At 42.0% G+C, this 12,216-nt stretch overlaps 1 protein-coding gene across 4 annotated transcripts in view; it reads right to left on the bottom strand.

Moving 5' to 3' along the window:
* LOC140917371 (glypican-5) overlaps nt 1-12,216 on the bottom strand; it is a 617,795-nt gene that overhangs the window by 376,370 nt on the left and 229,209 nt on the right. For all 4 annotated transcript variants that reach the window (XM_073360049.2, XM_073360046.1, XM_073360047.1 and 1 more), the window contains exon 4: nt 6,414-6,547. In XM_073360049.2, the coding sequence (XP_073216150.1) occupies nt 6,414-6,547 (134 nt within the window). The remainder of the gene's footprint in view (nt 1-6,413; nt 6,548-12,216) is intronic.

Genomic DNA, 12,216 nt, shown 5'->3' with positions numbered 1-12,216 from the left:
TCGTGCATTGTCCCAAAGGAAACAGATTTAGTAGAATTAAGAAAAAAAGGTGCAGGAACTGAATTTACACGGAGATGAATTAGGGAATCCATTTTAGTGAGAGAAAAAGTTCAGCAAAATACAAACATGTTATATCAGGAGAGCACTTAACACATGAGCTTAATTTTAAGTGCATGAGATGTCCCAGAGCTAAGCATGTGATTAAAAGATTTAATTCAGAATCCATCCCTATTCAGCACAGGACTTAGACATGTGCTTAACTTGAAACACATCTTTAAATCCCATTGCACTCAAAGGGATTAAAGCATGTGCTTATAGCTAGGCACCTGCTGAAGTCCTGGGCTGAATTTAAGTATGTATTTGAGTAGGTTGCCAGGTCAGGGATGGAGTATCAGCATTTTGAATTAGTTTACTGAGTTAACATCTACTCTATCTTATAGTACTCTGGAATCCCTCAGTAAATCAATGGTACTGTTGCCCTTTACAGAGCATGGTGTATGTGCTGATGAGTTCTTTGATGACTGCTGAGTCTGATGTGTGAGTGACACTCCCATCCACAGGTAGGGTACATCCATGCACTAGCAATGATCTGAATCTGAGCAGCAGATTCTTTCCTCCTCTGTCCCTGGTCATCACAAAAGCTTGATCCAGTCCGCCTCAGAATGCCTTGCTCCATCTACAAGCTGACTCTAGCAAACAGAGCAGCATTCTGCATTCCTTTTCCAATCATCCGCAGATACGAAGTGATCTTTGCACACATCTCAAAATCTGTGCAGCACTCTGCCTCTCTTTCTAGTCCCTTTGTGAGCTTCAGAGTACAGCACACTCTTTGGGATCCAGTAATCCACCATTAACTTGACACGTCCAAGCTTCCTGAGTCTTTTCTTACAAATCAATGTTCCCATGAATGACATACGACCATGATTTAACACTTTCACATTTGTCACCCTGTCTTGCAATCTTAGTCAAAGAATTTTATGCAAGCATCTATATCAAAGCTGTTTAGTCTTATGGCATATTTGTCATCAGTCATAAATACAGATTTTCACTTTAGTTGACAATTTGTTATTTGTTATCTAGGCTCTGTCTTGCAAAAGATCAAAGTTCTTGGATGCTTTGCTGATTCTACTAGTGAGCTCAGCATCAAGATCTACATTGCTGGTAACAGTAGCGTCAAAGTAGCAAAACTGGTAAATAACATTCAGATGAATAACATCTAAGGTGATATCTGGAACTGGTTCTGAAGAGCTTTGGTGCATGATAGCCTTCTACAAGCTTAGTGCTAGCCCATAGATTTTGCATGAATCAGAGAACTTGGTAATAAGATGTTGTAGGGCATAAACATTATGATCCACAAACCTCCATCATGTCTAGTGTTAAGATAGACACCCTCTTGAACGTCACAGAATGCATGTGGAAGCAGGAAAGAAAAGTAAATATTAAACACTGTAGAAGCTCATATTCTACCCTGCTTCACTCCATTATTGATGTTAAACGAGTGAGACTTTTGGTTTTCATACATTACAGTTGCCTTCATGCCACGGTGTAAGGATTTCATTATATAAGCTTCGTCAGAACACTCTGAAGCCCTAACCAACTAACCATGTCAAAGGCTTTTGTTAAATCTATAAAAGCCATGTACAGTGGAATACGCTTCTCTCTGCACTTTTCTTGCAGTTGTCTTACAGAGAAGACCATGTCTATGGTGGACCTTCCCAAACTGAAGTCACACTGGCTCTCAGGAGAGATTCTCTCAGCTAAAGTTTGAAGTCTAGGTAAAAGAATACAGCTTAAGATTTTCCTCACAATGTTAAGAAGAGATATACCTCTGTGGTTATTACAATAACTTCTGGCTCCTTTAATTTTATAGAGTTGGATGAAGCAAGCATCCTGAAAATCTTGCAGAACAGTTTCTTCCTTCCAATAGAGTAGCAGTACCTTGTGTAATCTTTGCAGCAAGTCTTTGTTTGCACATTTATAGATTTCAGCAGGTAAACAGTCAGATCCTGAAGCTTTGTGGTTGGGAATCTTTTTGATGTTTTGTTCAAGTTCCTCTAGAGTAGATTTGGCATCCAGCAAAGTCATAACTTCAAACCCAGGCACTTCCACTAACACACGTTGGTCTACTACAGACTCCCTTGAGTATATCATTCCATGGTGCTCAATCCACCTCTCCAGTTGCTTCCTTTTATCAGCTAAGCTATTGCCATCCAGATCTTTCAGCGGAGCTGTCTTGTTCTTTATCGGACAAATGGACTTTCTAATGCCCTCATATAACCATCTACTGTCACCTGCATCAGCCGCCTATTGGACGCTGTCATAGAGACCCAGCCAAAATTCTTGAGCACACCTCCTAGAAAATATTTGAACAACCTTACGAGCTTCTTTTAGGTTGTTGAGTGAATCAGTAGTAGGAGTAGACTTTTGTAGGTGATCTTTTCCTCTCATCGAGTGGCAGCAGTATCTCCAAGTGGTCTACAAACCACCAGACTTTTTTTAGTATTCTTTCCAAAGCTCTTGATTGCCACATTGTACATATTTGTCTTCAGGACTTTCCATGCATCTGAGGCAGTTTCAGTAGATACTCTATTGGAAAACCTCTCTTTGGAACACTAAGTCAAACCCATATCAATAAAACTTGCTATTTTCACTTTGACATAGTGTAAGTGGTGCGGCCCCTATTATTTAGCCAGAGGTATCATACTGATGTAATGTAGATTGCTTTACTGGTCATACGGAAATCCCAAGGAAGAGGAAGTGGCTGTGTGTGTGTGTCTGCATGCCGAGGCTTAGGTCGTGGTGGGATTGAAAGCAAAAGAATGAGTACAGAGGATATGTGCAGGTTACAGGCTACACAGAATTGGTCCCTGTGGGAGGGAGAGAGTAGGAACAGGCCCTGGGCTGCAGTGGAGAGAGGGAAGAATCATGGAACAGCATGTGTTTGAATTAAGAGAGCCACGGCAGCACAGAATCCCCACTGACCCTCTTCTCTCAACATGAGCAAGTTATGGGGACAACCAATAAGCAACCTGTCACGGCTGATGAGCTGGGTAACTCACTGTTCTGCTTCTAGCTCTGTAGAGCATGAGAAAGGAGGAGCTAGAGACAGAACAAAGCAGAGAGAGTCACTCCCCTGAACAAACGAAAGGAGATGGGGCACACAAAAACAAAAGAGGAGTTTATGGGGAAAGAGGGAGAAAATATCCGGAGCTGGGGAAAGGGAACTTAAATTTAAATGGTCACAGATTCACTGAACAGTGTAGCAAGGGATTTCACCGGACAAGAGGGCCCGTTCGGGGATCATAAAGCAGCAAGGAGAGGACAGCACCCGAGGCCTGGGAGTTCCATGAAAAGGAACGCTGAACTGAGAAGGTCCTGCTCCCAACCAGATCCTACCAGAACGAGAATGGAAAAGCAGAGCAGCTAGGCTGATAAGTAATTGTCTCAGAGGAACGCAGAGGGGGAAAAAGGTTCATTCAATCTGCTAGTCATTCATCACTGTATGGCCTGATTTTCAAAGGTGCAGCTGCACAGCATCTTTTGAAAATCAAGATGTTCATGATTCCGGCCATGATTCTTTATATGGCTCTGCGTAGATGGAGCCCTGTGCCCATGTGGAGCTTACTACAGAATAGTGGGCTTGGCAAACAACTGCTCGATGCTCTCTCTCTATTTTTTTTTTAAATACAGGCTGTCTGATTAGGAGCTGTAGCACAGATCACTGTGATTCCCCCAGTGTGTTGGGAAAAGAAACATGGTAAACCACACTAATTCTTCTCTTTGAACTTGGAATCATTCTGCAAAGGTTACAGGCCTGATCTACAGCTGATGTACACTGGTGTATCTCCATTGAATTCAGGATGAGTAGGAAGGATAGTCTCGTTTGCTGAGCAATAGACTGGGACTTGGGAGACCTGGGTCCTATTCCTGGCTCAGCAAATCACTATATCTAGCCAGTTCTTCAGTTTCCTTTCTGTAAAGTGGGGCTAATACTTCCCTACCTCCCAGGGTCTTGATAAAATCCACTAGTTACTGTGGCCTGCTGTGGGGCCATGTTAGTACCTAGATACACAACTGAAAATCTTGCTCCTTGTATTTTAAATTTCCAGAAGTCATGGCACCACATAGCATTATGATTAATGAATCTCATAAACTAGATTCTCCATAACAGTTAAGATATCTGCCTGTCTAAATATATTTTAACATAACTCACTGCACTTAGGATTTCATACATCAGTTATAAAATTTTATATGAGCTAAAATTGCTTTTTATTGATAACATAGGCGATTAAATGACATATGAAGAATAGTAAGTCCATCACTGTATATTTCTCAATATTTATAGCTCTCCAGTTATTTCCAAAAGCAAAGCACAAACTTTACGCAACCTGTTTTCCCACAGGTCTTGGAAAGATGAAGTCCATCCCACACATATTTACCAACACCAGCTCATACGTTAACTCCTAGTATGCTGGTTCTTCATCACACCTTTCTCACTACATTTCCATAACACATCACACTAATCAGTGAAATGTAAGGATGTGCTCAGCTCAGCTGATGTCATGATGCATTCACCAGCTTCTGGCAACATTTTATAATTAGTAGCATATTAGTTTTATTATATTTTCTTTGGTATCTATAGTAATAAATATCAAAGGGCTGTTCTCTGATTAATTAAAAGTCTCAGGGCCAGATCCTCAGCTATATAAATTGGTGTGACCCACTGCTCATTTACACCAGCTCAGGATCTGGCTCATAGGCCAATTCTGCTAAAAATGCAATGCTGAGTGAAGATAGTGAGATAGATCTTGTCAGGGACAGAACCAGACCAGTACATTTAAAAAACAAATTCTGTTAACTGTATTTCAGTTTATACTTCAGATTATTACCACGGAATTTTTAAAATCTAATTTACTTTTTACCAGCCAGGCTGCTTGCTTTTTTACATTTCATGCAGCTTGCACAATGAAAATCAGTTAGCCCCAAACACCAGCACAAGTTGCTGTGCTTTGGTTGCAAACTGCCGAAGAATGTGATCGAGAAGTACACTGTAGTCACAACTTTTTTTTCTTTTTTCTTTTTTAAGACAGTGTATTTGGGTTTCGGAATGCACATAGGTTTGGAAAAAATCAAAATAGATGTGGGTGCAAATCTTACACCCTGAACTCATCGAGGCAGGCACTCAAGTGGAATAAAGCCAAACTCTGCTCTCAGTTACACCAGTGTAAATCCAGACCCATCTCCACTAACTTCAGCGAAATTATTCCCGATTTATACTGACATAGCAGGATTTAATTTAGCCAGTAATAAGTAATTGGAATTCTCTTGTAAACTGGCACTGAAATTCACTTAAACGTACCCTGGGTAGGATCAGCTTCCCTAAGCCACACATGGAAGAGACGCTCCACAGAGAGACACGCCCCCTTCTGTGGCACATCCTCGGGCCCCACCCAAACCCTAATCTAAGGTTCACATGGGCGAGGGGGTGAAGACCAGGGAACTTGGGGGCAATAGTGTGTAGGCCGGGGAGGGGTCAGAGAGGATGCACATCACAAAATTCCCTCTTCCCCACCACATAATTTAGGCACATGAGAACCATGGCAGAGGGACACCTTGGTAGCACAGCTACTTTGTAGCTGCACTGACAGGTGGCTGGAAGGCTGGAGCCAACGTGGAGGCACAGGGCCTACACGCAGATGGACCTGGCCTTGCTCAATCCCTGAAAATTCACCAGAAGCCCACTGCCTAATCAACTGCGGGAAGAATGTGTATGCCAAATTCTTTCCTCCACTACAGAAAAGGGGAGTAACGCTGCATCATGGAAATCTCCCCCTTCCCCCCACATGCAGCCCATCCCATGGATGATCCATCCCAATATCAATTGTCCTTAAAGGCCAGGAGCAAATGGACTCCTACAGGGCAATGTCCTGAAGTCACCCAGTTTTTACTCTGGCAAAGCTCCCATTGTTTACGATAAGAGTTTGCCAAATTAAAGACTGAGTCAATACTGATTAACGACATCAGGACTGGCCTGCAAGAAATACTGTCAGGCTTCAACTGGAAAGCACTACAGGGACCAATTATTCCCTCAAATACATCTACGTAACTACCAGGAAAGCTAGAGCCAGCGCTAGGCCTAAACAGACTAAGCAATTCCTTAGGCCCCCAAGCAGCTCAAGGGGCCCCCTTATTTGCTTTTTATTATGTGTTGTGTGTGGGGAGTCCCAACAAGATTCCAGTTTAGGGCCCCCAATGGACTAGCACCACCTCCGAGGAAAGCCTAAGACTGTTGTGGGTGGATATCAGAGGACAGAATTGGGTTTAAACACTCCTGCATGAGAAATAGTTAATGCAAATTATGAGGAATAAGGTTTATTTCAATGCACTTAGAGATATGTTTCACGTAGGGTTACCTCCTTTTATTGTTTAGATTAGCAGAGTGAGCCATCGTGAGAGCCTGGGTTTCAGCCATGTCTTTTGCTTGCACTATATTATCTGGTGAAGGTTTTGCTTCTCTTTCTTGGGGCTGTCCACACACTTTGTCAACCTGTAACAAAGAAGGAGGGGAAAAAACAAATGTAATTGTGTTGTTTGAAGTAAAAAGCAGATTAAATAGCACAGAAGCAAGTTTGTCCATTTTGGCTCATGTTGCGTATGAGGGAATCTCTGCACCACACCACAAGAGGCTGTCTGGGGCAGGCTGTCCGGGGCAGATGGATCCTTGTTTTCTTGGGATCAAACCCCTGCACTAGAGTGTTAATGTCAACAGGCATGACATAGATGATTGCTACCGACAATTTACCAGCTACTAGGACATCATGCAGTGTCCCAACTGTGCCACACCTGGAGATGGACTCCAAGAGTGAGCCTCAATCCCCTTTTCCTACATCACAATTTCACTTGACTTGGTGACCAACCTGAAGTGCAATGTGTGTGGACATCGGGCATAAGAAAGCTGCCTAGCAAGAACTACACATTGGTGTGGGGCCTTTCTATAGGACAGGAGTTGAAGAAAGTGTTTCCACACCCACTTGTCTTTACCTGGCAATCTGGCCAGAAGTTATAAGGTGTATGGAGTAAGGTGGATCTCTGGCCTGTATCTGGATGCTCAGACGCTTATTTGGAGGATGAACAGGCTAGTTACAGAAGCTTTTCTAGCCTGAATCAGGAGGGCGGGGTAAAATTGGGGTCTTCAGACCTTATTGGGCTTTAAAATGTAAGGTGCAAAATTATGTAGGCTCTAGTCTGTAGCAGAAGGATGCGTGGAGGGTCGATTGTGCCTCTGGCCTGTATGAGATCATAAGAAGTAGGATGTTGGTGTCTGTGTTCAGAACTGCTGGTTGAACTGGGGGAGGACTGAACATCTAGTCCATACACAGGTGTTGTTTACCAGTCAAGACACGGGATGTAGGTGGGTCTAGCAATGCCTGTGGCCCATAAAGAAAATGCAACTGGCATAAGGTGAGATACAGGGGTCAGAGTTAAGGGTGGTAATGAACCTTCACTGAATTTCCTGACTTTTAAACATTTTGTTTCTTTTAACTGCTGCACAGCGTTCTGTTAACATAATTTTTAAGGGCGCTATTTCTAATAGTAACTCAGTCTTAACTAAGGTTTGTCTGGGATTTATGGACAAATTTCCAAATCTGGGTACCTAAAGTTAGACACCTAAATCCACATTTAGAGACTTAAGTAAAGGCAGCCTTACTTTTAGTGAGCCCTCACAGCTGCCACAGGTTCTCAGTTCAGTGCCTAGGCTCTATTGGGCACTCGAGTTTCAAAGTTTTAGTCGGCATATATTTTTTGGTCCCTAAATTATTCCCTCCTAATTAAAATAGCCAACATCTGAATTTCACCCAAATTAAATTGCTTATTGTAAACTAGCTTCTTCCAGGAAGGAGGACTGTGTTGGAATTGGAAGCTATCACTTTAAGAGTGTGGAAGGAGAAGCAGGGGCAGATACCAGTCCTGCTTGCAAAGTGTGGTGCATGCAAGCAGAGTCAATTTGAAGAGAGCCAATTAAAGCAAGATGGGGTGAGTTGTGCCTCTCTGCCTTAGGGAGCAGCCTGTTTTCGTCCTCTGTTTGGGGTTCTTGTGCAATATTGTTCTGATTTCTAAGAAAAAAAGCAGTATTACATTGTAGCCTTCCAGCAAGAATATTTCTGTTTTTAACTAACTTATCTGTGTATATGCTGTGAACACACCACCAGTGTATGCTGGGGGTGTCACAGGAGGACTAAACAAGTAGGAATCAGCAGAAGAAAATCTGTGTTGATAAAAATCAGTGCATGTTTCCATAAGCAAAATGGAATCACTCAGCTCCCAGGCCGACCCATAAACATTCACCTCTGCTCTTTTTTCAGCAGCCCTTCCCAGGAGGATTTTCCAAGGGGAGGGGAAAGTGAAGTTGGTGTTAACTCCTTGTGTACTGGGGTCCAGGTACTGCCCCTGCATGTTAGCACACTAATACCCTTCAATACTGTAGTACAGATAACTATTAATAATAGGGCAACAGTCCCCATTTTATAAGGTGAAAATTATCATCTTTCAATATCTATTTCTACATTAAAAACTTTAAAAATACATCAAAAGCAATACAAAAAAATCCATCATCCAGCATAGCATTTAATTTGGTATTGGGAGCCACTGCCTCTGTCTCCTTGCTTATGCCATTTGAGTATTTGGATTCTTGCTGTACTGTGCATTCTACTGCACTTATAAAAACCCTACTGAGCCATGTCTTTCTTTCTGCCACTTGCTGAGCATTCCTGAACATGGATGACTTCAAATATTCTCTCTTTCATCTCTTCACACCAGTGAGCTATGTTGTCTCTCTCTCTCCTCAGCACAGGTGCAGTACAGCTAAATCCACCTCTGTTTACTCACTCCAGGAAAGTTACTCCTACGTAAGCCGAAGGGACACTTTCAATTGAGAAGCAGGCACGCTGTAGATATTGAAAATGAACACTCGGGAAGCCGCATGCAAGATGCTGACCAACAGTGCTAGGAATACGAGTTACTGCCTATTCCAGTGTAACGTATCGCAGTGAATTTATATTACAGCAATCTGATTTAAATGCATTGGATTAATCCTAACATTTCACACGGTAGCGGGAGGTGGAGCCATGCACCCGGCTCAGCAGTGGCATATGCTTTGGTCTCACCGCACGAGGGGCATATCTTTAAATACACTCAAGGCAGAGCTTTGTGAATGAAATATTTTATTTCAGTCTCTTCCAAACCTTTGAGAGCACATAAGAACATAAGAATGGCCATACTGGGTCAGACCAAAGGTCCATCCAGCCCAGTATCCTGTCTACTGACAGTGGCCAAAGCCAGGTGCCCCAGAGGGCGTGAACCTAACAGGTAACGATCAAGTGATCTCTCTCCTGCCATCCATCTTCACCCTCTGACAAACAGAGGCTAGGGACACCATTCCTTACCCATCCTAGCCATTAATGGACTTAACCTCCATGAATTTATCCAGTTCTCTTTTAAATCCTGTTATAGTCCTAGCCTTCACAACCTCCCCAGGCAAGGAGTTCCAGAGGTTGACTGTGCGCTGTGTGAAGAAGAACTTCCTTTTATTTGTTTTAAACCTGCTGCCCATTAATTTCATTTGGTGGCCCCTACTTCTTATATTATGGGAACAAGTAAATAACTTTTCCTTATTCACTTTGTCCACACCACCCATGATTAAAACCACATAATTGGAAACATAAACCAAAAATCCCATTTAAACCTATAGGAGACTGGGCAGATGGGTGTAAAAGCAGCTGAGTCACATTCTGGCAAAGGGTTTCTTGCATCCTTTGCTCTGCACCTCATATGTCTCACACATTGCAATATTCCAACATCCCAGTACAAGCTACTGCAAACACCTCTCTAATTACACTACATCAGAAGAGCTAGGAGCCACTGGCTTTAAAAATTAGAGCTGCCAAATCAAGTCTCTGACTGTGGATTAGTTTTAAGGCAGTTCTTAACTAATGAGCAGAATTCATGGGAAAACTGAAATTTTTCCCCTGTGAAATTTCAGTTGAAAAAAAAAATCTTTCTTTGAGGTTTTCTGTAAAAAGTATTATTGGCACACGAAACCTTAAATTAAAGTGAATAAATGAAGACTCAGCACACCACTTCTAAAAGGTTGCCGACCCCTGCTCTAACTCTAAGATAACAAGTGTAAATAAAAAACTATTAAAAATTAAAAAACAGACATATTCAGGTTTTAGGATACCTGAAATTTACTGCTAGAGATGATTTTTTCTGTTAAAGAGGTTAAAAAAGTTGAGAGCTTAGTTGTCTGTTGTCACTTTCACAACACACAACATTATTGCCAAACTCAATTTATAAAATATCATGAGATTGGCTTAAAAATTAGATTCTAAAACAAATAAAAAATCTTTATATTTGCTTTCTGGTTTTTAAGACTTTAGGTTTCATAATTTCAGGCTCTTCTCTTCCACTATGAGGGCTAGAAACATGGAGGGGGTTGGGAGAGCTTGTATGCTTAAAAAAAAACCCAAACCCACTAATTACCTGACTCTAGGAGCAGGATCTTTAAAGAAAACATCAAATTTTGTGGTATGGGATAAAATCGCAAGAGTTGGCAACACTTACAATAAAAATCAATCATCAGTAAGGCTGGAGAATAAAGCAAGTTTGGGATTTTGCACAACTAATTTTTCAGTTACCTCAGATATTTCTAAAATAATCCCATAATCAACACAGACTATTAACAACCTAATCTTTCAAATTTCCTTCTTTAAATTTCCAGGCCTCAACATTAAGCCAGCCAAACTTTGGTTACTAATAGATGAAAGGTTACGTCTCTTTATCACCTATGATAGTGCTAAGCCGTTCCTATTGTCTCATTTTAATAATAATAAAAATAAAAACCGAACCCTATTTTCTAAAGGTGAAGAACTACATTGAGAAGCTGGTATTCCTGATAAGCTGTTGCCACCTGAATATCAATAAAGTTTTATGATGCCATATATTTTTCTTGGGCTTTTTGCTTTAAATGCCAAGGACTGTTAAATCCTAGTTTCTCTGATAAATGCTAGCTAAATTTTGATCTAAGTATCTCTATTCCGTTTTCTTTTATGGATTTTCCTTAGCACAGAAACATACACTCATGTATATGAAGGATTATTACTTGACCCCTGCCATTTGTCCTTTATAAGAGTGATTATTTAAAATTATTGCAAAGGCTTAACAAAAATAAATTGAAAAAAATGTCATTCAAAATCCTTTGAACTCTCTCAGCTTGAGCAACCTTAAAAATTTAGGTCATATTTAATATACTTAATATAATCAAACAAGGAGAAAATGTCATGCCCTTCTAGACTTGGAGGGAATATTATTTCCCTAAATCGGGAGACCTTTTCCCCATTTCAGAACATAATGTTCTCTGATTCTACAGAGAGAAGGTTTGAAATTTTAAAATACGAGATTGTCATGTGGTTAGTACTGGAGTTACTATTAAAGCCCTTGTGTCCTTTCAAACAGCTTTCTGCCTTTATCTGTAGCCACGCAGCCCCAGCGAAATCAAGTCCAGCATCTACCCTGACAAACTTCAAAATTCCAGTGACTTCCAGGGGGTTACCCAGGTGTAAACAAGAGCACAGTTTTGTCTAGTATGGCCTTATGGGCAAACTAAGGGTAGAGTTACTCTTTTCACGTTGGACTCCTCGGAGGTCACAGAATCATAGAAGATTAGGGTTGGAAGTGACCTCAGGAGGTCATCTAATCCAGTGGTTATCAAAATAGGGCTGCTACTTGTTCAGGGAAAGCCCCTGGTGGGCCGGGCCGGTTTCTTTACCTGCCACGTCCGCAGGTTTGGCCGATCGTGGCTCCCACTGACCGCGGTTCACCGCTCCAGGCCAATAGGGACTGTGGGAAGCGGTACGGGCCGAGGGATGTGCTGGCCACCATTCCTGCAGCTCCCATTGGCTTGGAGCGGCGAACCACGGCCAGTGGGAGCCGCGATTGGCCAAACCTGCAGACGCGGCCAGTAAACAAACCGGCCGGCCCACCAGGGGCTTTCCCTGAACAAGCGGCAGCCCTAGTTTGAGAACCACTGATCTAGTCCAAACACCTGCTCAGAGCAGGACCAGCACAGACTAAATCATCCCAGCCAAGGCTTTGTCAAGCCTTAAAAACTCTAAGGATGGAGATTCCACCACCTCTTCCCAAGCTGACTCAGAGGTTATT

The sequence above is a fragment of the Lepidochelys kempii genome, chromosome 9 (genome assembly GCF_965140285.1).
Source record: "Lepidochelys kempii isolate rLepKem1 chromosome 9, rLepKem1.hap1, whole genome shotgun sequence".
Classification (NCBI taxonomy): domain Eukaryota; kingdom Metazoa; phylum Chordata; order Testudines; family Cheloniidae; genus Lepidochelys; species Lepidochelys kempii.
This window is presented reverse-complemented; position numbering and strand designations above follow the sequence as displayed.